Here is a 27,618-nt window from a genome sequence, read left to right as displayed (position 1 = left end):
CAGATAGAATTATAAGACAAACGGTTATCGGTTCTTCAATCTTTTATCTCCGGTTTTGTCCACCGGATTTTGATAAAAATTAATACTTATTTTTTTATGAATTTTTTAAACATTGTCTAAAAAACACTTTTTTCGTATCTAGTTTGCAGTGAAGGATCTTAAATGTACGAAATCTACATATTTGGGTTCGTCTTTGAAGTCTCGAAAATCGTGTCTAAGGTTTTAATTTTAAACTAATTAACACAAAAGTGATGGCCAGAAAACAAGTTTTTTAGCCTAAAATTGTTCAACTTTGATGCCAAATATCTCGAAGACAATGAACTTTAAAGTAAATATGGGATACTATATTGCTTAAAGCCGTTGCTGTTAATATGATAAGCTACAAAAAACATTAGAAAACTAAGGGATTCAGATCGAAGGTCATTGGCGTGGGGGAGCCCCTTAAAATAACTGCTGTCTACGTTTCCCTATTAAAGCCCTGCCGCTTTATGTCATGCATGGTGTGAAATAATTTATTTAAAATACAGTCAAATACCCTATTGTACGCCACGGTTACTTCTAATCGGTTTTATATACGATATTTGAATTTCTCGTCTTCGAAACGGCTCATCCAGTATCATCTCCTTGGCAATAACATTCCTTCTTATCCTTGTCCTAAATAAATACTACCTACAATAATTCCTGCGCGTGTTTTCCTTTCTAGAATTTCTTTATAGAGCAGGCTGACGGTCTCTTGAATCATATCGAGATCAAACGGTATGATGAATACTGAATGGCCTATAAAAGTTTTCTGCGTTAAAGCTGTGTGCACTGTGCAATAAGATATAAAGGCCTATGTATTCATATTATTTTTCATTTAAATGCATAATATCAAATATGTCTTCCGTAATACCTATCTCATTTTGCTGTAAAAGTCACTAACCTGAAAATCACAAAGGAAAAAACTCATAACAAAGCATATTTTTAATATGGACCTTGAACACACAAAGGAACAAGTTCCAAATAAACCTCTACTATTTTATTTGGTACGCTGAAAACAAGCATTTTATTGAAGTTCTAAATATTACATATATGGGAATTTACGTTTTGAAATGTGGCTACGTCTTCTAATCTCGTGACTAGGTCCATAGGTACCTACCTATGGCATAATGGCATTGGTTTCAAATATTTTAGTGGTAAATGTATTGGGAATTCGGGACTCAAAGACTCGTTATATTAATACTTATATTTATTTATATGATTAAAAATATTCTCACAAATTTTAACTAAGCATACCATAACCCTAGACAGTTAGGTATTGTTAGTCAAAATACCTGTAATTTTCCTTCCATCCTTAGTTTGTAACCGCTGAAAACTATGCTCCTTTACTACATTTTGCGTAAACAAAAACAGTTTACGCAGTCATAAAAGAACAAACACGGTGCGTAACAGAATTAAAAATTGTGTACCATTAGATTGAAAAGAAAAACGTAAAATTGTATTTGTAACTAATATGTACATATCACCTTATAGTTTTTAACGGCAAAGGAACCTTTTGAACCTTAGGGCAGGCATTTCATATTCAGGGTAAAGTATAAATACGTAGGTACAGCTAGCAACTGCTGAACTCTTATTTCTACTAACGCTTCGTTGCTGACTGTATCGATGTCGGCGGCCGATCGTAAGATTAGGCAGATCGTAATGTTCCTGTGTAATGTTTTGATAATTCCTGTGTAATGATAGTAACATTAATCCAATATATAGGTAGAATAGGTTCGTTAGGTTGCTTCAGATGCCCGAAGGGTAAGCTGTCTAGAGATAGGAGCGCCGCTTAACGGGGCTTCGTCGACTCAGGTCAAAGATTTTCTCGTTTCACGATATACCTAGGAATTTCACGATATGCCTAATCTTACGATCGGCCGCCGACATCGACACAATGTATTGTATACAATTACTTAGACATTTTGGTTAAAGTCTGTGCGGAAAGAGAGTCGTGAAATGTATGAGATATATTCCACGACTCTTTTCTTTCCGCACAGACTCTACCTATACATGCAGTTGTACTAAAATGATCTATTTAATTATGTTCGTAAAAAATATACTTAAGTAATTAAACTAAGTAGTTGTGTTTCCAATTAGTATAAAATGATATCGCTGTGTACGAGTTAGAACGTGCAAAGGATTTCCGATGTATCTTGATTTTTTGACAAATACCCTAATATATAAACAAATTAGTACATTTATAGTCTAGCCAGCCAAAGTGTCTCTTGAAAATTGAAAAAAAAATCTATTATGCATGGGACATTTACCATCCCACATTTTTTGTATATGTAGTTTTTGGATCGATTAGTAGGTATGTGTAGTTTGTGTTTGAATTAAACTCTGATATTATGTAGTTAACTAATAACGTTACCTATGTCACCTTACACTTACTTTTAATTATAATAACCCAACCTCGATTAATTAACAATAATAGCTTCAATTTTCAAACCCGTTTCGTAAAAAAGTCGTAAAAGCTCTTTAAGCTTTTCACGTAATTTCAAATCAGGGATAATGGAAAGTAAACAAGCACTCAACGACACGGCTCCGACACGACGTGTTCAAACAAAGGATATCCGGAAAACGTTGCGGGGTTTACTCGACCTCTTTGTCCCTGGGGCTTTAAGACAAGCTTTAAGCACATAGAGCGTAAGGTCTGTTAAAGTATGTAGGTACCTACTTATCTATGAGAGCGTTCTACTACCTTGTTTGCATCTTATCCTTATTAGGGACCAAATATCAAATTTAGAGTGTACCTGATTATTCGAAATCGTACCTACTCATATATTGGTGCTTTATATCGACTATCGTACAATACGAAAGTCGTATTATGTATGTTCACGTATCATATATGTATGTTTGAGCGTCGACGACGTGTGTTCTCAATACGAAGCTATTGGGAGCCATTTTTAATTGTTTAAATTGTTTTTAAGTTAGAGAAATATTCTTTATACCTAGGCATGTCTATTTCTGTAGGCGTAGACTGTATTTTCGCCCTTATCAAATCATGTTGCGTGACAAGCGTGAAATAGGGAGAAATAATATAACGTCCGTCGTAAAATACGAAGGGATTCAAGGCTTAGGTCAAAACTGATCCTGATCATGTCCCGTCCTCACTATAAATGCTGTTTCCGAATTCCGAGGTTCCGAGGCATTACGAGTAGGTATGTACTTACTACGGTAGTCATATTACTCACAGTAAATTAGACATCCATGTAAAATATTGTAGGTGCGCCTGTTAATAAACCAAGAAAAGTCTGCAGCGATTATGATAGCCCACGCAGTGCAAGTATTATTTTAAACGTCAAACTTCTATGAAATTATGACGTATAAATAACACTTTAACTGCGTGGGCTATCAAAATCACTGCAGACTTTTCTTGGTCTAACTCTATTAACGTTTATTTATTTATTTTAAAATTTAAATCAGTTAAAAAGGCCTATAACACATATATGTACCTTATAGCCTAACAAATAAGTATATAAATATCATAAACTTAAGAACTAAACACTATTTTGACGACAGAACAGCGTTGCTCCGTTTAAGGCCAAGATAAAATTATTTGTTCTGACTATGACTTGTATGTACAGTGCGTACTATGTTGTTTGTAATAATATGAACTTTTACATAAAGTTTAAACAATACAATAAGGCTGGCTGTGATAATTTTATCCGTAACCCTTAGATTCCATTGTCAAATCATCACAATATTGTATGAGCCCTTGCAGACCGGACACCGGACTTGCCTTTGTCGGCTGTGTCTCAGCCGTCCCTTGCCGTATGTGTCTACACAATTACACATGCTGTAGAGCAATGATATATGGAAGAGTGATAGAGAGAGATGACTACGCTACGCTACGGAGCGTTAACGATTGGCAGTATTGGCACGTTGGCTAGGCACCCAGATGAAATTTGGTATGGAGATAGTTTGAGGCCCGGGGAATGACATTTATGAGAGTTAAATTATATTTTCGATTTCACCTCATTTTCAGGAAGTCTGTTAAAATTTGCCAGAATATAATGTCTATATAGGCCAAGCAATAAGAAGGTCTATAGGAAAATGCTAGGAACACAATTTTTGATTCCGTAACTTTGTTTGGACTAGTCCCCATACCAGGAAGGAACATATCAAAAGTCCCCGGCCGTAGCCGGGAGGGGGGTAAGAAGGTCCCATTTTTCTGTTTTCACTTATATCTTGGAAACTTTGCATCTTAGCGACATGACTACTTGAAAATAAAACTGTTCACTTTTAAACCTTTTGTGTAACTATAAATAATAATAATAAAAGACGTTTATTCAAAAAGTTTGAACATAGGTACATAATAAAAGTACACGATAATGCTTACAAACTAATTGAAAAGGTAAGTGGCTCAGCTTCCTTACCTAACTATCTGCCTTATATGTACCTATGTATATAGGTAAGTATTGTACGACCTACATACATAACGGACGTTGGTGCTGATCACAGCACAAATCATTGTGACTGTGAGTGACGGGCCGGGTCTCCGGCACTGTGGAGTGTGGACACCGCATTTACTATTGTTTAATGTAACAATATGTTTTCGTTTTCATACTGTGTTGCTGTTTCTCTACCGATACGCATAGTAAAGCTATTATTTCAAGTAACAATAGAGTTTTGAATTATATTTCCGACGTGTCCACAAAATTTTAACCTAGGCAAGTTATGTAGGTCCCTGTTGTAATATTTTGACAAGATAATTATAATGTTTACTATATATGCGTTTATTTACCACCATAATTCGTTGAGTCACTAACGAAATATGAATTATAGGTACATTTGTAAATAACATAGCAACGGGATTAATTACTAAAGTTTACGTTAGTTAGAAAAAACCTAAAGATTTAATTTGATGCTCCTGTGCTGTAACCGCGAAAATCGAAGTTCGCAAATTGCGGGGATTTTTCTCTGTCACTCTAATTACGCCTTCGTTGGAGTAAAAGAGAAAGATCCCCGCAATTTGCGAATTTTGGTTTTCGCGGTAGCCGCTCTGAGCCCTGATGCTAATCTTTCCTTACCTATTACGAATTCTCTTTACAGTAGGATTATATCATTTTATCATCGTCGCACTGTCCGTTACAGGGATAAATTGGGTACTTTATTAGCTCATAAAACTCATCATTATCTCTAAAATTCTAAAGAAGAACCAAGTGGTATAATATAACTCATCAGTCGTTAGGCTTTACTAAGCGATAGACTTTACTTATCAAATTGGATCAAAATTATCAACCGAATTGTTCTAATATTTATAAAACTATTTAATGAATACAGATACAGGGACAAGTTCGCCTTTGTACCTTTATTTCTGTAAATATTATGTAAACCTGTGTTATGTACAATAAAGTGATTACTACTACTACTACTAATGAATTGTTTGCTGTTGCAAGAGAAATCTTCGTAAGTTATTAATCACTTTAGCTAATTAGTCTAATTATAAATAAATCAATAATAAAATAAATATTATAGGACATTTTTACAAAAATTGACTAAGCTAAGCCCCACGGTAAGCTCAAGAAGGCTTGTGTTGTGGGTACTCTGACAACGATAGTTATATAATATATAAATACTTAAATACATATAAAACAACCATGACTCAGGAACAAATATCTGTATCATCATACAAATAAATGTCCTTACCAGGATTCGAACCCGGGACCATCGGCTTCATAGGCGGGGTCACTACCCACTAGGCCAGACCGGTCGTCAAGTCTAATTACAGTCTGTTTTTGTTTTAGCGCCTACCTGAAAGATGACTTCGCCACACTGCCTTATCTGGAAGTGGGTTTTAATAGGGTAAGTACTAGTGATGTACCGACTATTGATTTGGCCGACTAGCCGACTAATCGGCGCTCGAATGGCCGATTAGTCGGCCGACTAGTCGGCTAGTCGGCCAGATCATTAGTTTCGTATAAGTTCAGGTGAAAAACAATAGTTTTGCTCCTTTGGTTGCGCTATTCATCATAATTTAGCTTGGCTAAAAGGTTCAAAGACCTATCACAAGAATCTTCGTTCAATTTCTGTTTTTAGTTCTTTTACTTTGCGATCACGAGCACACCGTCAGTACAGTTTGTAGGAGGTATTTCCAAGGCTCTATTCCCCATACGTAGTCGCCAGTTAAGAACCTATCCCCTGTGGTCAGCTTCTTTACGAGCAACGTGCCCTGACTAAGTCTCTAAATTTTGCAATAACATTAATAGTTCCTCATGGCTCCACCACTAAATAAACAAAAACTGAATTTAAAAAATTTTACTATAGAACTGGCACATGAAGTTACGCGAGCATCAGTTGAGATGGACCTGTAGAGGAAAACATCAGTCCACCAACATACGATAACGATCAAACGGTCAATTATATGAACAAAAGTTTTCATAGGTATGCACCCTGAATAAGTATTTTAGTAAAATAAACATAAAACATATGGTAAATATTGATTCTTTTTCTGTTTATCTTTCACTAATAAAGTGCCGACTAATCGGCCATTTTTGCCGACTAGTCGCCGACTAATCGCCGACTACAAATGTGGCCGGATAGTCGGCTTTCCCGACTAGTCGGCGACTAGTCGGCACATCCCTAGTAAGTACACACCTATTTCTTTATAGCTCATAACCAGCTGACCATAGGAAGACCCCTGATCAAATCGCCTTTGGGCCTTCCGGCTCCATAACCCCTCGATCGACCTTGCTCAAGTTTGAACATACGGCCCAATTCGAACTTTAAGATACGTCAGTTAATAGATCTAGAAAAGATATGGATTAGATGTGTCAGTTTGTCAGTGTCAAACAAGTGTCAAAAGCGACGTTTCTTCAAACAAAAACGTCACTTTTTACACTTGTTTGACACTGACATCTTCTTCTTCCTGGCGTTATCCCGGCATTTTTGCCACGGCTCATGGGAGCCTGGGGTCCGCTTGACAACTAATCCCAAGATTTGACGTAGGCACTAGTTTTTACGAAAGCGACTGCCATCTGACCTTCCAACCCAGAGGGGAAACTAGGTCTTATTGGGATTAGTCCGGTTTCCTCACGATGTTTTCCTTCACCGAAAAGCGACTGGCAAATATCCAATGATATTTCGTACATAAGTTCCGAAAAACTCATTGGTACGAGCCGGGGTTTGAACCCGCGACCTCCGGATTGAAAGTCGCACGCTCTTACCGCGAGGCCATCAGCGTTTGACACTGACATATCTAATCTATATCATTTCCATATCTATTATTTGACGTATCTTAAAGTTCGAATAAAGGAAGTTCTTAAAGGACGAAGGAGTAGAGGGCGTGCACCCAGTAGATGGTCAGATGTGGTACAAAATATTACCCAGACTTCGCTCCAGGCAACAATGCAGATGGCCGAAGATCGAGACGCCTGGAGAGCAGTGGTAGGAAGAATAACCCATAGGTGTCACGTCCCTCAGACATGAGGTCACGACCACGAAGAAGAAAGTTCGAATATAGCTGTTAATAATCCCCTATACTACGTTTATGTACGAGTATATACCTAATTTCATTTTAATCAGAACAAAATATAAATGTAAAAGTATCATGAAACAAACTACGCAATAACAAAAAAACTTCGAAATACCATGAGGTCCATCTAGCCTATTTTTTTAATTTTTAAACTTTTTCTCTGTCTTTACTTTATTACTTATTTTATTCCTGCTTTGAAATGTAATCTATTATCAGAAATAACAGAAATTACGTACCTATTTTAAGTTATCCAAATTCTTTAAAACTTGTTCTCCTCGTACTAAGCGTACTTGTTGTACAGCTAAATATTAATTTACATAAAAAGTTTTCTTTCTTCTAAATAGAAATAAAAAATCCTTACTTATAATATTCTGGTATTAAATATCGTAAAATGGGGCGAGGAAGGATGGCGCGGTGAGATGGTATTTTTAGACCAGAGTTATCACATTGGTACGTAAATGCTTTATTCTCTTGAGAAGTCAAGCTATTGTAATATTGTGTCAATTCTAGCAATTGTCCCATCTCACTCAATTCCTATCCCTCCTAACGCCGACTACGGGGTGAGCTGGGTTTTCCTACTATTCTGGTTTATCGTTGAATCTATGAAATGAAACGTCACATTGTCATTGAAAAACTAAAGTTCATAGTACCGGAACACTTTTCAAATATATTTAAATCAACGTGCCACATATAAAAATAAACTTTTATTGAGGTTTGAACTTCGGATTTGTCCCAACTCACCCCATTTTACGGCACCTACGTAAATAACTACCAACGCTTATTACTTTGCCTTTCAACACAAATGACTGGTGCCTTCGACTTGATTTGATAAAAGAAATTGAAACTTTGGTAACCTGCCTACTTTACAGGCATTATGCCAATTGGAATTACCCTACATTACGGACAAAAAAACGTCTTTGCAATTCGCGTAAATTCTTTTCTCCTTGTTGGGATATTTTATAATGGTGACATTGAGAAGTCTGTCTTCTGTAGGTATTTACATAATTGTAGTTATTTGTTAGATACGCGACTTAAACTTCATATTTATGCTTTTTCATTGAGCGGTATGATATTCTTTGGGTTAGACACTGACATGACCTAAGGTTTTATTAGCTACATAGCTAACCCCAGCACGTACCAATGAGTTTCTTAAAACTTAATGTATGTACGTCTACGTCCATACACTGATTCCAGTTTTGTGCCACTACTTAGTCATCAGAAAAAGTAGTCTAAGTGTGATAACTTTGCCAACGAGGCCTGCCGGATCCCTGGTATGATCCCTAAATACAAAATTAAGATACTTAAAGTAAAAATTTATATTTGATCTCTGCATCCAATAAGAATGATATTCTCCTTAATCCCAGGTGATGGTGGAGACAGTGGGCGCGACGGCGTGGTGCGCGGAGGTGCTGCAGGCGCGAGCCGCGGCGGCGGCGGCGCGTGCGCAGATCGCCGCCATCGCCGCGCTGGCCGCCGCCGCCGACCGCTGCCGCGACCTCGTCGCCGTCACCGACGACCAGCAGAGGATATTGGTAAGCTAAATGTTATGGCGAAGACACTTTTTCTCGACATATAGACAGATACTTACTCGTAAAGGTACAGTCGCCATCAGATATATCGGAGCGGCTAAGGTGCTCACAAATATCTGAACACGCCTCTATTGTCAGGGCGTTAGAGTGCGTGTTCAGATATTGTGAACACTTTGGCCGCTCCGATGTATCTGATGGCGACTGTACCACACGTGCAGTAGTGTAGTACCTACCTAATACATAGGATGCAGAGAAGGCGAATAATATACTTTCCGAATATACTTATCAAAAAAAACATACAACCGAATTGATAACCTCCTCCTTTTAGATTTGGAAGTCGGTTAATAAGAGCTCAACCACAGAGATGTCTCGTCAACGATAAGACTTTAGACAGCTTCTAATTACATTCTAAAAATAATTCGGAAATTAATTCTCTAAGTTATCGCGTTCCTGAAAGTTGCCTTATTTTTCGGAATCAATCTGCATTGCTAGGGCTCCTTCCTTCTGAATAATCGAAAACTGAATATGAAACAATAATAGGAATTATTTACTAGTTTCTTTAATTAACAGTAAAACGTTATAACATAAATATCAGAAGTAGGAGTAGGTAAGAAACTTACTAACATATGATAGTTTTAGTAGGGTAGGTTGTTTTTTATTTACACAACACATGTGGTTTTAATACTCTCAACTCCGTTAATTTTTATTGCATACTCTGTGTCATCCTCTCCAATTGCTTCTTAAAGAGTAGCGACAATTATTAAGCACTCTCAAATGTATGCTCTTGACTCAATAACTGACAATGTGTTATATGTTAGGTGACAAACAAAGCCTGGTGCCGGGTGCTTGGCTGGCGGGCGGAGGACGGAGCGCGTCTCGCAGATTCGGCGGGTGGCGAGGCTATGAGACTGGCTGCTAGCGGCGCGCGTGAGTGGGAGGCACCGGTCACGTTGCGTCGGCGCGGCGCTCCAGACCCGCTGCTGCTGCCATGCCGAGGCGCTTCTATAGCCTTGAACAGGTAAGCAGACTCGAGCCGAGGTTGCAGATTTTGCGGGTGTTGAGACGATGAGATTGGCTGCAAGCGGAGTGCGTGAATGGAACCATGATCTTGAGGCAATGTGGACAACTTCGGCGCATGTGACGAACTATAATTTCATACAACCGCTCGACCAACTCTATTTACCAATTTCAAATTTGTTACAACCATACATTTTTTCTTAGTTTCAGTAGTGGTCGTGCATTAAATTCTAACAATTTGGCCTTCAATACTCAACTCTTCCTAGGATTCTCCGCTGAGTCTCAAACTCGTGAGCTCCCATGTGAATTCCACTTTACACTTGCCATTGTTCACAGGAGCACATCTCACCTTGTCCTGGTGTGTGAGCCTGGCAATGCCACCGAGGCCGGTGCGGCGCGCGGCTCGCTCCACTCGATCCGGCGCGGTTCGCTAGACGTGCGCTCCGTGGCCTCTGACGGGCTACGGCGGACTTCGCTCGCCAAACTACAGGGTCTGCCACTTGAAGCTCCTATCACTAAGGTACATTTCATGTCAATTATTGAGTTCAATATGAATTCAGACGCACGTAGCTCACATCTACATGATTTTAAAACTTACTATTGAGAACTTTTAAGCGTTACAAAAGCTGGATAACATTATGGAATATGGCGTACTCAGCGGACGCTTTGAGTAAAAGCTTAAAGCAGCTATATTTCAAACCTGCTACTCAAAGTCGAAACGCACTAAATCTATATGCATCATAAAGAAAGAAAGAAAGAAAGAAAATACATTTATTTACGTCAAACCAACAACTTAAATTACAAATTAATATAGAGACATAGACGTTAAATATGAATAATTAAACATTGTTTTTTTTATATGCATTCATCCCATGCAATTATTCCTTTCATTGACAGAACGAGATTTTTTTTCAAAGTAATGCGAGGTAGAACAAGGTAAACTGTTGGAAGCTGACCCCTGTTATCATTGGTAAATGACCAAAACATTACGTTCCAGGTGATATCCCTCCTATCCACGGCCACAGATGGCGCCCCTCCATCCACGATAGCTTGCATCGAGCGCGCCGTGGACATGCTTAGAACCTCCGAGCTCTACTCTCCACAAATGAAAGATGAACCCAAACTGCGAGTCGAAGATCCCATCGCTACTGATCTTATTGGCGCATTGCTGTCGGTAAGTGGATTGTTTATATGTTTAACTTACTTAACGTTGTTATTACCTTATTCCCCAGCTAATTCAGAGCCAAGCAAACTCGTAAAACTTGAGGAACTGAAATAAAAAGCGCATAATCCAGAGTCTACAGAAATTCTCTCGACTCCAAAAGTTGTTCATAAAAATGAGCTATAAAATCTTTTGCTGCACTGGTTTTATGTTGATAAAGTTTTGGCGCAACGCGAAAAATTGGACGAGTCTGCATTGCGGCATGCAGGACTCATAAAATCTCATCCTGCTGTAAATACAAAATAAGCCATAATTGGAGAAATACGATCACGCGCGCCTGAATAATATTAGAGGAGTTGAATGCGTTTACTTTACTTGCTTTGGTTTTGGCTATTGGGTTTTTGGTTATTAATAAATAAATATATTTTATAAAATTATGTAAATATTTTTTATGATTCTATTAAAAATATCACTCCGGGTTTGGTACTTAGTTTAGTGGCGAATGTTTACGTCTTCCCCGTATTAATACATAATATGTGAAGTGAAGTTACTCAGTATCCGTTTTTGTTTATAACTACACTACCTACGTATGTATGTAGGTAATTAATAATTAAATAGCATGTGTAGCCGTGATGTGAGCCGAAAAATTGAGCTGTGACAATGTAGGTTCGTATATCCGCAATAGCTGAGTACGCGGTACGTAAGTAATAAGTATATTCTGTATTGTTCAAAGTTTGAGAGATAATGAAACTAAGAAATGTAATGTTGTCAGACCAAATTAATATCTACTTTTTAAAGAAAGACGATTGCATCCATATACAAGTAGGTGGGCTTCTTTCTATCATACGAGTATAACAAAAAAAAGCGACTGTAACTCACAACTTGTGAATTAACCATGAGATCTAAAGTCGTTCTCCCGAACATGTAGAGACTAACTAAATTACGCAATGAAGTTTTTACTACCGTTTTACTGTGTCTTGGATCTTGAGCAACATTGTCACAGCTCCATTTCAGGCAAAATATTGACCGTAGAGGGTAGACTGTATTCACTAACTTTGATATTTATTTGTTTATGATCCTGTTCGACCTGGAAAAGCGGGAGCAAGTGAACACAAACCTATTTTATATGGTAGGAGGTTTGAATATAGCACACGCTGTACCTACTTCTCTCTAGCCTCCATTTTCTGCAGTTCATCACAGTACACTTATCAAAAATAGTACAGTATCTTTATACTTTGAAATATTCATCTATTTACGATATTTCCGATGCCCTAAATCCAAGCCCGTTATTTCAAATCCTAGTCTAGTAACAAAAGTTTGTTAAAGACTTCAACGAAAAGTAAATTTTAACACAACAATACAGTTGTGTTAGACAGAAACTATAATCAAATGACTTTAGGTATACAAGCAAAGCGAGCTATCTAATCTAGTTATCTATCTGAATCCGTGTACCTACACAAAAACTTACATTTGTATCAAGATACTTTACTGTTGGAGATCTGTGTACTGTACCATCTCTCTTAGCTGATTAGTTTCTTACTGGTTGAGTATCTTTTCGTAAACCTGCCCGTGCAATAAATATGTGTTGCTATCCCAATCGAACCTTAGTTAGAGGAAAAGGGACCCCTAATGCGATTTTGTTGTACGTTTAGGCCTAATCGAATTGTACTCAATCAGGGGTTAGATTAGAAAGCCAAATTCTGGAGCTTAGCGGCCAGGAGTATCGTTCCGATTTTAGGAATCTATTATATTTCATATTGATATGAAAATACTCACACTGCATCGCGCTTCCGCCAATAAATCAGCATTTCTATTTAAAGTTGTACCCCCAAGTTGCATTTTAGATTTTGGAATTTTTATGTCACAAAAAAAGTGACTCCAGAATTTCATACAAATTTTTGTTGTCCGTTTTGTTACGGTCATAGAATTTTGTATTTGGAAACCGTAACCAAACGAACCAAAAATGTTGGGGACACGTTTTTTCTCAGTAAAAATGGAAAAAGCTCGTGAGTAGAAATAATATAAAAATTCCCAATTCTAACACAAAAAATGTCGGTAGATACAACTTTAAATACAGGGTGATTCAGGAGACGTGAGCAGGACTAACACTGCGCATTTCGTAAATTATAAGCAACTGTTTTGTATCAGTATTAATGCGGTTAACGTTAATTTTCTAGTCGTGTTGAAAAAATTTTTTATTAATTTATTTACGACATGCATGGTCACCCTACAGTTAGAATACTAAACTACCGATATTCTGTGTCAAAATGAATGTCATCACGGTCTGGTTACTTTTGAAAACTCGTATGTCATTCAAGTTTGACAGTTTATTTTCTTCGTAAAGAGCGGTTCGTCATTGCGGTTAAAGAGGTTTTATGTTTATTAATTAGGTCTTGTAGGGTGACCATGATTGCAGAGAATTAAATTTGCTCTCTCCAAAAATTTAAAAAATAGGAAAAAGTGTGCTTGTTTCACTTTAATACGACGGTGATCGATCAATTATCAGTTACTGAGTGTGCAGGATTAGTCCTGCTTACGTCTCATGAATCACCCTGTATAAATGCCCGAATATACGCTAACGATATGCACTAAGGCCACTAAGAGTTATGTAAATATCAAATGAAATGAATTAACAGATTTGGAAAATCGGAAGCCGCTCCCAGGGCCCGTTTATGAATGTAACTTGTAGTAAACGCGTTAACCTGTTTTTAAACATATTTTAATAGAAAGAGACTTCCGCTTATATTACTAGTTACAAGCTTTCATGATCCCGGCCTAAGGACCGTATTTTATAGAGCTAATACAATTTTACGGGTGTAAGCCGGCAACATTGAAGCGGTTAAAACCCGCTTGACCAATAGCGGGTGGCCTTTAATGACCAGTGTTGCTGTGCTTTAGACATAAAATTGTAATTTGTAGCTTTATGAAATGGGGCCCTTTCCATGATTTCTTTTCGATGAAGCAGTTAAATATTTTGTAATAAAACTGTTTATAAAATAGGTTGTGGTTAGGGTTGCCAGATGGTCGGGATTTGGCGGGATTCTACCGATTTTTAGCATGTGTTCCCGATTCCCGACTAACTTCCCGTGTAAACTGTCCCGAAAAACAGCTTCACGTTATAAAACAATAATTTCAAGTTCCGAACTGTCGTCGAGCGAGCGAGCTGACGTATAGTTCGTTTTTTTTAGCATTAGAAAGAACTTCAAAGAAGGTAAGCGATCTTGACATGTCTTTTAATTGAAAAACGCTTTTAAAAACATCAGTAACTATTACTTATGAAAGCAGAAGAATATAAATGATCGTATTAGATTCAGAATTGTTATATATTAGCCATAACTTATTTTTAAATGTATTTATCAATTAAAAGACACAAAGATTGTTTACCTTTTTTCTAATGCTAAAAAAAACGAACTATAGTGCCAATAATGTAAAATATCGTTGTTATAATACAATTACTTTAATTTTAATGTATTTTTTCCCGACTTAAGTCCCAAAATCCCGAAAAATTTATATTGTTTCCCGATAATAGCGCCTTCGATCTGGCAACCCTAGTTGTGGTTTTGAAATATAAACCCAATTTAAACATCTACATAAGTACTGTCAATTCCAATAATATTTTTAGAAAGGGCGCGAACCACAAGGCGCTACTGCCATAGAGATTTACTTAAAAATCGATCTTATTTACAAACGACAAGCCTTTTATTTAAAACCGTCACGTATATACGAATTAGAACTTTTACCTTAAAATTACATAATAAAATACCTGTATACCTACCATTTATTTTATTATGTTTTCCCAAATGAATGCTAGTAACAATAAGAAATACAAAAGGGTCATTAACAATTAACGTCGCCTGATAATTCACAGTCGTTAACTCGTTACTAATTATATTCGACTCACCGCACATCGCCAAAATATTAATGTACTAACAATAATCTATGTTTTAATTTAAATATTCCTAAGTTGCCCGTCGACTTCATTATTAAATGTGCAAGTTACTAAGTAGAACAATACCCTAAATGTAAACAGTAATCGTCAGTAGTTTGCCTATCTGTCACTTTTCTCTTGTAGATAGAATTCATAGAAGTATTGTAAGTTAAATACAATTGGCAAAACTTCTTCCAAAATTGTCTTTAGGTACTTGGACTCTTGTTACAATTGTTAAATGTTACAAGTTAAATGTTAATTTTCCAGCAAGGACCATCAAACGTGTTATCGTCGCGGCGAAGCAGCAACGATTCTACCGTCGTGCGCTCTCAGAACAATAGGACAAACATTAAGCATAAGGTAATAATCAGAGATGTGAAAAATACTTTATAAAAAGTATTTAAATACAAAATACAAATACTTCCTTGATGATACTATTTCAAATGCAAAATACAAAATAGTTTTTGAATTTGTATTTAAATACAAAATACGAAATAGGTATTTTCAAAATAATTTTTAAAAATACAAATACTTTGCGATAAACGGTACTCTGAGTAGTGAATACGTAGTCTGAATTAAAAAGTATTACTCGGAATTTCCGAGTTGAAAAGACTCTCTTTATTCTTTGAAATCAATCCTGTATCTAAAGTGAAATTTTCTAGTTGTTTGCTCATATTAACCGGTAGGATGTAGGTATGGATGATGGTTTTTAACGGCCAACTTTTAAAGCATTAATTTGTATTGTTTTACAGCTAGTATAATGCCTCTCGTTAGTGTGATGAAAACGTCTCGTTTGTGTTTCACCAGGGCAGAAAAGTTTGTTCTCCTCTCGTGCCTTGAAACCCTCACAACACTCAAAATTCCACTTTTTTAACCACTCGCTACGCTTGTGGTCATGTGCGACGTTACTAAACAGATTCAACAGTTCCATGTTAAAAGAATGAGAGAGTTGCCAGGATTGTAACATCAGAAGAGATTGTAACTCCTACCTACATTACCTACCTACTAAAGTATTTTGTATTTTGAAAATAGAAAATAGGTCCCAAAAACTATTTCAAATAAAATACAAAATAGTTTTCTTCAAAAGGTATTTAAATACAAAATACAAAATAGGTATTTTGCATTTTGTATTTGCATTTTAAATACAAGTATTTCAAATAAGTCACATCTCTGGTAATAATCATATCAACCAACAATATATATATATATATATATCGGAATGTTATCAATGATAACATTACAATTTTTTCGCCACATCATCAGCTCGTAAAGGCTTTCTTTATTCTTCTAAAGCTGATGAAATAAAAGAAAGTTGCATTTAATCCACAAGAGCGGCAAATTTTTTTTTACTTGTTCCTCATTTTGACTGTTATAATTGACTTAAAATGATGATTTTGAATGTTGATATTTAATAGCGTTCATTTAGATTTGATATGTAATATTTTAATTACTATTTTCCGCGTAGGTATTAGTAGGTAACTATGGGGTAAATTTTTATGTTTCACTCGGTAGCAAAGTTTGCTCACGATTCCAAAATGGCAACTTTTCAGACGTCAGGGCAACTCCGAGAACTTCTTGATACAGCGCTGAACTGGGACTTCGAGATCTTCCGACTCGAAGAGCTAACACGTGGAAGGCCGCTGGCTCACCTCGGTCTAGCCCTCATGGGCGGTCGCTTCGATGTGTGTTCGGCTCTCGAGTGCGACGAGCGTACACTGCTGCACTGGTTGACTGTTATAGAGACCAATTATCATGCTGTCAATACGTACCACAACTCGACTCACGCCGCTGATGTTCTTCAAGTACGTTACTGTTTCAATTTTCACTTATTTAACGACCAACTGAGATCATTTTTGTTAGTACTTACGACTTATAAAATATTGTTTCAATCTGTTTCTAATTTTTTTTCTTATAACCAAATAAATATGTTAACATCATTGCTGTCTGCATTATCAAGTAGTTAAAATCTGTCCACTGGCTGTCTCGCAAACCGATAAATTTACTTTTATATATCAATAAATTATCTTCCACGTCAAAGAATGGCTCGCGGCAGTCCTGCACTCAGAACCTCTGTGACATAAGTAAAATAGTCTCTTTGATATGAGCAGATGTTGTAGCTAGCTTTAATTTGTTATTTTTATTTTCAAAATACAGACGACAATAATAGACTGTAATATTATCTTATCAATCATTATTTCCAGGCAGTAGCATACTTCCTCGAGAAGGACCGCTTGAAGACAGTGCTAGAACCCATCGAGGCGGCAGCTGCCCTCATCTCCGCAGCAGCCCACGATGTGGACCACCCCGGCACCACATCTACCTTCCTCTGCAACTCGCGGCACCCGCTCTCCATCCTGTACAACGACATCAGCGTACTGGAGTCGCATCATGCAGCGCTCACCTTCAAGCTCACACTCAGTAAGTGTTCCTTTCGGGCAGTAGCGTACTTGATCAGGCCCGCTTGAACACAAAGTGCTAGGACTTATCGAGGCGTCGGATACACAAGAAGTGGTCCATCCTGGCACCACGTCCACCTTTCTCTGCAACTCGCGGCACCCGCTCTCCATCCTATACAACTACATCAGCTCGCTGGAGTGGCTCAGTAACTATTCTTTTAATAATGTTTTAGTAGGTTTATTCGTAGTTTCAGATTATGATTAACCAAAGATACACCCTTTACTGACCTACAGAGTTGCTTTTTGCGACGAAGCAGATCAGAAAGCCCTTAATGTGATCAGAAATACGACATCAATAAATAAATAAATCTAGGTAAGGGTGGTAGGTATTCCATCTGTCCTATATCTTGGTCCAATGTGATGTCCAAGCAAAATGTGAGACAAACAGAGATGTAACTTATTTGAAATACTTGTATTTAAAATGCAAATACAAAATGCAAAATACCTATTTTGTATTTTCTATTTAAATACCTTTTGAAGAAAACTATTTTGTATTTTATTTGAAATACTTTTTGGCACCTATTTTCTATTTTCAAAATACAAAATACTTTATAGTAGGTAGGTAATGTAGGTAGGAGTTACAATCTCTTCTGATGTTACAATCCTGGCAACTCTCTCATTCTTTTAACATGGAACTGTTGAATCTGTTTAGTAACGTCGCACATGACCACAAGCGTAGCGAGTGGTTAAAAAAGTGGAATTTTGAGTGTTGTGAGGGTTTCAAGGCACGAGAGGAGAACAAACTTTTCTGCCCTGGTGAAACACAAACGAGACGTTTTCATCACACTAACGAGAGGCATTATACTAGCTGTAAAACAATACAAATTAATGCTTTAAAAGTTGGCCGTTAAAAACCATCATTCGTACCTACATCCTACCGGTTAATATGAGCAAACAACTAGAAATTTGTACTTTAGATAGAGGATTGATTTCAAAAAATAAAGAGTCTTTTCAACTCGGAAATTCCGAGTAATACTTTTTAATTCAGACTAGGTATTCACTACTCAGAGTACCTTTTATCGCAAAGTATTTGTATTTTATAAAAAGTATTTTGAAAATACCTATTTCGTATTTTGTATTTAAATACAAATTCAAAAACTATTTTGTATTTTGCATTTGAAATAGTATTATGAAGGAAGTATTTGTATTTTGTATTTAAATATTTTTTGTAAAGTATTTTTCACATCTCTGGAGACAAAATACACATTTGACAAAGAAATCGAACAGGTGGAATACCACACTAACTAAGTATTTAATCATTTGTGTGTTACGTAGATGTTTTGAGACACCAAAGGCAGTTAAAATTGATATTTTTTGACAGATTTTACAATCTCAATGCAAATCTTAATTTTTTTTAAACCTAAAATTCAATATCCTCAGATGACGACCGCGTGAACATATTCAAGAATCTCGACCGCGACACGTACAAGACGGTGCGGCACAACGTCGTGGACATGATCCTGGCCACGGAGATGACGCGCCACTACGAGCACCTCGCCAAGTTCGTCAACGTGTTCTACGCCAAGGGCAACGTGGGCGGCAGCAAGGAGGACAACATGAATACTGATGTGGTGAGTCTGATAAGGACGGAAGACTGTGATTTAGGTTATGAAAGGCAGAGAAATGATCTCGACCGCGACACGTACAAGACGGTGCGGCACAACGTCGTGGACATGATCTTGGCCACGGAGATGACGCGCCACTACGAGCACCTCGCCAAGTTCGTCAACGTGTTCTACGCCAAGGGCAACGTGGGCGGCAGCAAGGAGGACAACATGAATACTGATGTGGTGAGTCTGATAAGGACGGAAGACTGTGATTCAGGTTATGAAAGGCAGAGAAATGATCTCGACCGCGACACGTACAAGACGGTCCGGCACAACGTCGTGGACATGATCCTGGCCACGGAGATGACGCGCCACTACGAGCACCTCGCCAAGTTCGTTAACGTGTTCTACGCCAAGGGCAACGTGGGCGGTAGCAAGGAGGACAACATGAATACTGATGTGGTGAGTCAGATAAGGACGGAACACTGTGATTCAGGTTATGAAAGGCAGAGAAATGATCTCGACCGCGACACGTACAAGGCGGTGCGGCACAACGTCGTGGACATGATCCTGGCCACGGAGATGACGCGCCACTACGAGCACCTCGCCAAGTTCGTGAACGTGTTCTACGCCAAGGGCAACGTGGGCGGCAGCAAGGAGGACAACATGAATACTGATGTGGTGAGTCTGATAAGGACGGAAGACTGTGATTCAGGTTATGAAAGGCAGAGAAAAAAAATAGAAAATAAAAAAATCAAAATTAATAAACGTAAAATGGCTTCGCCCACTAAGTACACACCCTGGCCAGCCACATAATGGCTTACGCTAGACAACGTCCATAATGTTTATTTAGGGTCGCCGTCATCAAAAACGATGAGGAGGACTACATATACACCCCGTCTGCCAAATACCAATACCTAGATCTATCAAGAGAGGCAACCGCGAAATAGAAGGAGAAATGAAACACACTGGAGTTGAAATTAACAATTTTCTCTACATACCAATTTCCTATACCTACTGCATTGCCAACATTCCACAGATCCTGATTTGATAATCCTCTTCAGCTCCCAATTTTATGATTCCAGGATCCTCCCTCGCTGGACCCGGCAGCCATCACCCAGCCGGAGAATGTGGTGCTGGTGAAACGCATGATGATTAAATGCGCCGACGTATCTAATGCTTCGCGGCCGCAGAAGTTTGCCTTTGAATGGGCTAGAAGGTAAGAGAAATTAATATGACCCGAAAAGTCAGTAACATTGGCTAAAGAATTTTAAACTTATTCACTCTCTGGTTAGAAGACATAATTGAGTCGCGAATAAAAAAGAAGAAGAACTTGAAACTCGGGTAAATTCATTTGTAAGATTATGCGATTTTTGTAATTAAGAAAAAGTAATAGGGTGCTGCCGCTAGGGTCGAATAGATTTTGTGTTGTGTTACCCGAGTTTAATGTTAAGCGACACAATTGATAGTTACAAATAGATTAGTACAAATTTGGTACAGACAAATAGGTAAATAAAGTTAACATTAAATTTAAACATTAATAAAGTTATCATCATACTTACCTTTTTCACAGAATTGCGGAAGAGTACTTCCTACAAACAGACGAGGAGAAGGCTAAGGACCTGCCAGTGGTGATGCCGATGTTCGACCGAGCTACCTGCTCGATCCCGCGCTCGCAGATCGGCTTCATTGACTACATCATTAAGGACATGATGGATGCCTGGGCCGGTAAGATTTTATAAGGTCCAGCTGTTAAAAAAAGAAAAAGTGGAATGAGCGAGTTCATATGAGGCGAGAAGACAAAAGACTTGCCATTATTTTATGCAGATATTTGCACGTGCTCGCAGAACGGCGTTGGCGGCTCCATAGTCAAAGGCGCGATTAGATAGTCGATTCGTACTTTTAAACACGCTGACAAAAGAGCTCACAAATCTAGGGGACGGGCGAGATTATAATTCATGTCCACGACATTAACACTCACCGTCATCATCATATCAGCCTTTTATCGCCCACTGCTGAGCATAGGCCTTTCTTCGAGTACGCCACTAACCCCATCCTAATCTTATCCCATGCTAATCTTATCCAGAAGGGACCCGCAGTCTTCCGGGTGTCGTCCACCCAACGAGCCAACGGACGCCAGGCACTCCTTTCGTCTCTATGCGGCCACCATTTCGTTAACATTGTGGCCCACCTGCCCTCACTCTGCCTGACAACATAATATGTCTCGCCCATTTATGTTTGATATGACGTAACCGACGTCTTGCACCTTGGTGCGACGTCGGATCTCGACATTCCTCACTCGATCAACCCTACCACGTCATCAACCATACCAGGCGTAGGTACTCACGGGGGGGCAGTTGCCCCACCCTGGGGGCCGATTTTTGAAATTCGACCGCTCGATTTCGTGTATTTCGTTCAATAATATCTCCAATACTAGGCATTTAAATTCTACTAACAGAATTGAAAACGAGTGGTCAATACCACTCGATTCCCAAATTCTATCGGTCGTATTTCAAAAATTAGTATTTCGCCGTTTTCGACCGATTGTCGAGTGACGAAATCGAGTGATCGAAATTCAAAAATCGGCCCCCAGGTCTCTGACTATAAGCCCATTCGAGCGGTTTCAACCGTTCCCTGTTACAACGTACCTAGTCTCCCCTACTTCTGTCCCACCCCTTAAAAAATGCTGCGTACGCCCATGTCGTCAATCGTCAACCCTAGGGCATTCTAATATTAGGTCCTTACATATGAAATTGGCGTTTGGCGAACTGGCAACTTTGGTTCAAAATATGTGGCGTTCGGCTAGGAATTCCAAATTCAAATTTATTTCAAATTTAAGACCATGTATTTCTGTGTTCGAATTACGAAATTTATTTGTTATCGCGTCATTTCTTTTTCTTTCACATCGTTCTGTTCACAATATGGAGAACTTAAAATATCGCTATATTTACGAATATGAGTTTCACCTCGGCACTAGTGCTGCAGAAACGGCTCGTAGGATTAACAATGCGTATGGGGAAGCTACTGCAAAAGAAAATACGGTACGTTATTGGTTCCAACGTTTCCGTTCTGGAAATTTTGACCTACAGAACAAGCCCCGTGGACGGCCGGAGACAGAAGTTGATAACGAAGAATTAAAAGCAATTGTGGAAGCAGATCCATCGCAAACCACGTCAGAGTTAGCGGCAGGCTTCGGTGTGAGTGATAAAACCATTTTGATTCACTTGAAACAAATTGGAAAAGTGAAAAAACTTGAAAAATGGGTACCGCATGAATTGAGCGACGCAAACAAAGAAACACGCGTCGAGTGTTGCGTTTCACTTCTCAACCGGCACAATAATGAAGGCATTTTGAATCGTATCGTTACTTGTGATGAAAAATGGATCCTGTACGATAACCGGAAACGTTCTTCACAATGGCTGAACCCAGGTGAACCAGCCAAATTCTGCCCGAAACGAAAGTTGACTCAGAAAAAGGTACTGGTAAGTGTCTGGTGGACTAGTGCCGGTGTCATCCATTACAGTTTCTTAAGATCTGGGCAAACAATCACGGCTGATGTGTATTGTCAACAATTGCAAACGATGATGGAAAAGCTAGCCATTAAACAACCCAGACTGGTCAATCGATCTAGCCCACTGCTGCTTCAGGACAATGCTCGACCACATACGGCACGTTTGACGGCCGCAAAACTAAGGGAGCTGCGACTGGAATGTCTTCGACACCCACCATACTCCCCGGACCTTGCTCCAACTGATTACCATTTTTTTCGGAATTTGGACAACTTCATGCAAGGAAAAAAATTCAATTCTCACGAGGCTGTCCAAACGGCCTTCAAAGATTTTATTGATTCTCGCTCACACACTTTTTTTAGTAAAGGAATCAATGAACTACCTTCGAGATGGCAAAAGTGCATAGATAGCCATGGTACATACTTTGACTAAATAAAAAAATAGTTTCATAAAAAAAATCGTTTTCATTTCTGCCATATGAAACGCCAATTTCATATGTAAGGACCTAATACCTTTCTCATTTCTGTTCCAGTATTCATCGACATGCCGGAGCTGGTGACGCACGCGAAGCAGAACCACGCGCGCTGGAAGGAGCTGGACGAGGCGGGCGTCACCACCATCGCCGACGTGCGCCGCGCCCAGCGCGCCGCCGCCCCCGCCGCCTCCGCCGCGCTGCCCGCCCCGGACTCCACCGTCGAGGAGTAACCGAGACCTCAACCGACGACGCACAACGCAACGGACACACTTACGATGATTCTCGTTCGAAAATCGATTCTAATTTGTCTGTCATCTGATTCGCTAGGGGGTTCCCTTTGAGACTAATTTCGTAGCGACACAATTCTCTCGAGAACTCATTGAAACGCCTAAAGACACAGTATCGCGTCATGTGTTGGCGTGTCGAGACATCGAGTGTGTTTTATGTGCTGCTGCAGATTTGTACAAGTAATGATCCGCCAGATACGACTTTGAGAAAAATTTAAAAGTCCTTCGGATTTTAAATACCTAAATCTCTGTCACAGTGGTTTAAACAATGTCTGCTGTGGTAGGTACAGTATCATGCCTAGTATGACGTCAAATAGCTGTGTGTTGCATCGAATATCAAAAGTTAAAAAACTCTTCTACATCTGATAGACTCGGCAACACTGAATGACAACTTTGGTTCATTGTGAACGTAGTAATCGCTCACTTATATGCATTGAGATTCAAATAAACGTGTTGACGTAGGTAAAAAGAACTAAAACGGCTTCAAGGTATTAATATTCATCAGGCGTATGAGGATGATGGGAAAGTACCTTGTCCCTTTTTGAAGTAACAGATGATTCAGCGATAAACTCGCACTGAAATAGATTTGAAAATAATCAAGTAAAATATAATTCACATCTAAATGGTTTATAAAAACTTGGGTAGGTATCTACTATTAGTAGGTATGGTCGTTTCTACTCGGAAACCTAGAAAAAAGATAAATTATTAAAGAAATCAATGTCGACAATTGACATCAAAAATAAATCTCGATTTTACTAAAATATACGCAAATGCAACAATTACGGGTGTAACACGGAATTCTGAAGATCTATAAAATTTATATGTTCTTGTGAACATGTAGTGCCTAACTGAAGAATTTGATGTGGCACTTATAAGGCCAGAAACGAGACCAAGTAAAATATACTTTACTTGTATATGAATAGGGTTGAAAGTCCTACAACGTTCTGTTGTCTGGATTAAATTTGGAGTGTTCGGGAAAAGACTGGGCGTCTAAGACTATCCGCAGTTGCATGCTGACCGATTACTTTTTCAATTTTAAACTTCTCTTTATCGTAATTTTGGAATTCATACTTTATTATGTAAGAAGCAAGGTTGCTTTTGCACCGGTACCAATTAGTGAAAGAAGTTGATAAGGTAATCGGTTTCCTCATGAACAGTGGGTAAGTCTAAAATGGAACATAGATAGACAAGAACGACGCCTAACGGACGTGTCCGAAAATACGCTTATTTTATACTTATATCCATGTTAGTGTGAATATCATTGATATAATAGTTAATCTACTTTTTTAAGTAGCCATATTTATTAGGTAATATTGAATCCAAAATATTTACTATATTTATACCCCAACATACCAAAACTGATTTTCATTATTCTACTATAGATGTTAATAATTGGCATAATCTTTAATAGGTACAAATATTATTTATGGTGACGATGTTTAGTAGCCTTCTACTATTCGTCGTGTACTTAGCTACTTTTATTGTTGTTTTAGAGTAATCCGTGATAAAAGTGCCATATAGAACATTGGCCAATCGTATCCACTGATCATTCTATCCCTCATATTTCACTGCATCCCATGACAGTATATCCATTTAGTTTTAATATATTAAAACTTCTGCCAAACCATTCTCAAACTATTGACTGTCACTTTATAGTATGAAAATTGAAAACATTGGTCCATTTATACACTTGAGCTTTCAAAGAATTCCTATTTTTATAAACTTTTTATAGTATTTCTAAATTTTCGGATTCATATCAATCGTAATAGGACTTTTTGAGTATTTTATTCTATTTCCAAATTTTCCATTCAATTTAAGTTTTCGGTTTTTACACTCCTGAAAATGTCTATATTTTCAACCGACTGTACTTTATATACCAGTGGTGAGGTGTTTTATCCCTTCGAGGCGGTTTTGCGTATGTTAAATACCGCATGATGTGATACGACACGAGTAGGTAATGAATTAGCCTAATCCTCGGGAAAGAATGTTGACACCTCATCACTGTTTAACCTACAACGCTAATCTAGCCTTTATTTTCTGATGTTGTGTAATTTGGAAAAACAAAACACCGGCAAAAAAGCGATCTTTCAAACGATTTCACGGTTGAAATTTATTACGTGATACATATATTTTAGAGCTAGCATCTACTGTTGCCGATTGAAGGACTCCGCAAAATGGAAGTTTGTCTTCACGGAAGATAAGTAGATAATTACTTTGACATGGTTTTAGTTATCTTATCATTTTATTGATTAAAATCCAATGTTTTAATTAAATCGGTCAAGCCAAACCACTCCAGACCTAAGTGGCATGCTTACAAATGTTAATGTGCAAATTAAAGTCTAGGTTAGCGTTTGTACAGTTGGGTCTAAACCTATTTATATAAGTAGTTGTAACATTAGTTACGAATATATTGTATACATCAACCACTTGAATATTTGCTGTAGCTACCTAATTAATTTTCGAATAAGGTCTAATATATTGATAAACATTTGTTCTATATACAATCGTCTGCGCGACGCTGGTCTAATATTAAATTAATTATTACCAACTTGTATTCTGTAGTTAATAATTAATTAATGAGAATAAGAATACGCTTCCTTGTGCTCAATGTCAATACATAACGGTCTAACATTAATATTTACTATTATATTCATACCTTTCTACTTATTTATATTGTGTAACCACTTAATTCAATGTGTTACTTGTAGGTCGCGGTTGTTCAATCTCATTAAATGCCCACTTTATATTTTAAATATTTGCCTACTAACAGTATATGATACCAAATTAGATTGAATTATTATATTGTTATAATCGCTGTTTAGCTCAATTTACTGTGTAGACTAACTGGCTACATGTTGGTTTCAGATAGTAGGAGCCGCGTTTTAATAGCAATACCTAATAATTAATAATCGTTAATATCGGCAAATGTGTCGTGGTATTCTTTCCCAAGTATATTTGAAAGTATCGTTGCTATCACGTGCCAAATATATAAGGCTACATTCTATCGACATGTAGTAAAGTGATATGTTTTAGTTATTTGATAAATGTCCACAGCAGTACTTAAATCTAAACCAATTATTGAGTACAATCGAAGACCGTCAAAATCTTCTTCTTAGTTATACAGTTGTCTGACCTGCCTGCAACTGTATATTCTCACAATTAGCCTACATTGTAATAGCAACATAAATTCCTACTTTCTCAAACCAACACGACAGTATATTTCTGTTAATTTACTTTTAATTGTCACGTTTTAGTAATAACTAATTAAGAATAAGGGGGCTGGTCCCTATATTTAATTGTGGAGTTAAGTAATTACGTTGTTGTGAATTTTATATGCGAAGCTATGCGTTGTATAAGTACCAATTAATCAATGTTATTATAAAGTTAAAATTCTATTACTTCCCAGAGGAGTGATGCATCAGGTCGTCGCTTTATTCCTTAACCTTTTAACCGCCGCGACTATTTTATCATAACTCGCGATAGTAAACCTTATCGGAATGAAAGTGAATTTTAAACTTTACTTGCTGTTACAGTCGGTAGCGGGAAAATAAAAGGTTACCTAATACTTATTGGTTGAGAGTTTCCGAGTAAATTTGGCATAGGCATCATTTTATTAAAGCCGATATGAACTTTGTTTCTAAAATTACTTTTATATTAGTATTTTGACAGCTATTCCCGCCAGTTCTTATAAATCGATCGACCTATCTTCGTTTATGTGCTTCAGAGGTAACGACAATACTAAATGGTCACGTTCTCTTGATACAAAGTCGAATAGTAAACATCATAAATCAGCTTACTCGTAGCTCTCCTTACATTAGCCATTGTATCTCTCGGCCAATACAATATAAAGGTATAAAGCGACGAAAAGTATTTCTTTCATAATATAGATAAACGGAGACAAAAATTGTTGCTTGAGATTTAACTATGTACGATTTAGACAAAGTATCTCACATAAGTTCCAATTTAACATTGAATCTTAAGCAGCAGTTTTGAATAACACACTAATACGTACATTTTGAATGAATGTCTATGTTTGGAGTAATATGAACGCAAATTGTTAAGTGTTGTAAAATAAAAGAAATATTTACAATTTCAGTTTTTCATTGGAAATAATTAAAAAACAGTATTTCAATCATAAAACATTTTATTACAAACAATAATTAAAAAACATATTTTTACATTATATAACTTATTACAATTCCAACATCGC

At 37.7% G+C, this 27,618-nt stretch overlaps 1 protein-coding gene across 1 annotated transcript in view; it reads left to right on the top strand.

The window, feature by feature from the left end:
- The window catches only part of LOC134671901 (high affinity cAMP-specific and IBMX-insensitive 3',5'-cyclic phosphodiesterase 8-like), a 114,813-nt gene extending 87,315 nt beyond the window's left edge, over positions 1-27,498 (top strand). The window contains exons 5-17 of the mRNA XM_063529761.1: positions 5,772-5,829; positions 8,863-9,030; positions 9,846-10,045; positions 10,381-10,564; positions 11,042-11,218; positions 12,303-12,335; positions 15,402-15,494; positions 16,685-16,936; positions 17,336-17,552; positions 18,971-19,158; positions 20,223-20,356; positions 20,711-20,865; positions 23,179-27,498. Coding sequence (XP_063385831.1) covers positions 5,772-5,829; positions 8,863-9,030; positions 9,846-10,045; positions 10,381-10,564; positions 11,042-11,218; positions 12,303-12,335; positions 15,402-15,494; positions 16,685-16,936; positions 17,336-17,552; positions 18,971-19,158; positions 20,223-20,356; positions 20,711-20,865; positions 23,179-23,351 — 2,032 coding nt within the window. The 3' untranslated portion in view covers positions 23,352-27,498. The remainder of the gene's footprint in view (positions 1-5,771; positions 5,830-8,862; positions 9,031-9,845; positions 10,046-10,380; positions 10,565-11,041; positions 11,219-12,302; positions 12,336-15,401; positions 15,495-16,684; positions 16,937-17,335; positions 17,553-18,970; positions 19,159-20,222; positions 20,357-20,710; positions 20,866-23,178) is intronic.
- Positions 27,499-27,618: the final 120 nt, after the last annotated feature.

This window comes from Cydia fagiglandana, chromosome 16 (genome assembly GCF_963556715.1).
Source record: "Cydia fagiglandana chromosome 16, ilCydFagi1.1, whole genome shotgun sequence".
NCBI lineage: Eukaryota > Metazoa > Arthropoda > Insecta > Lepidoptera > Tortricidae > Cydia > Cydia fagiglandana.
This window is presented reverse-complemented; position numbering and strand designations above follow the sequence as displayed.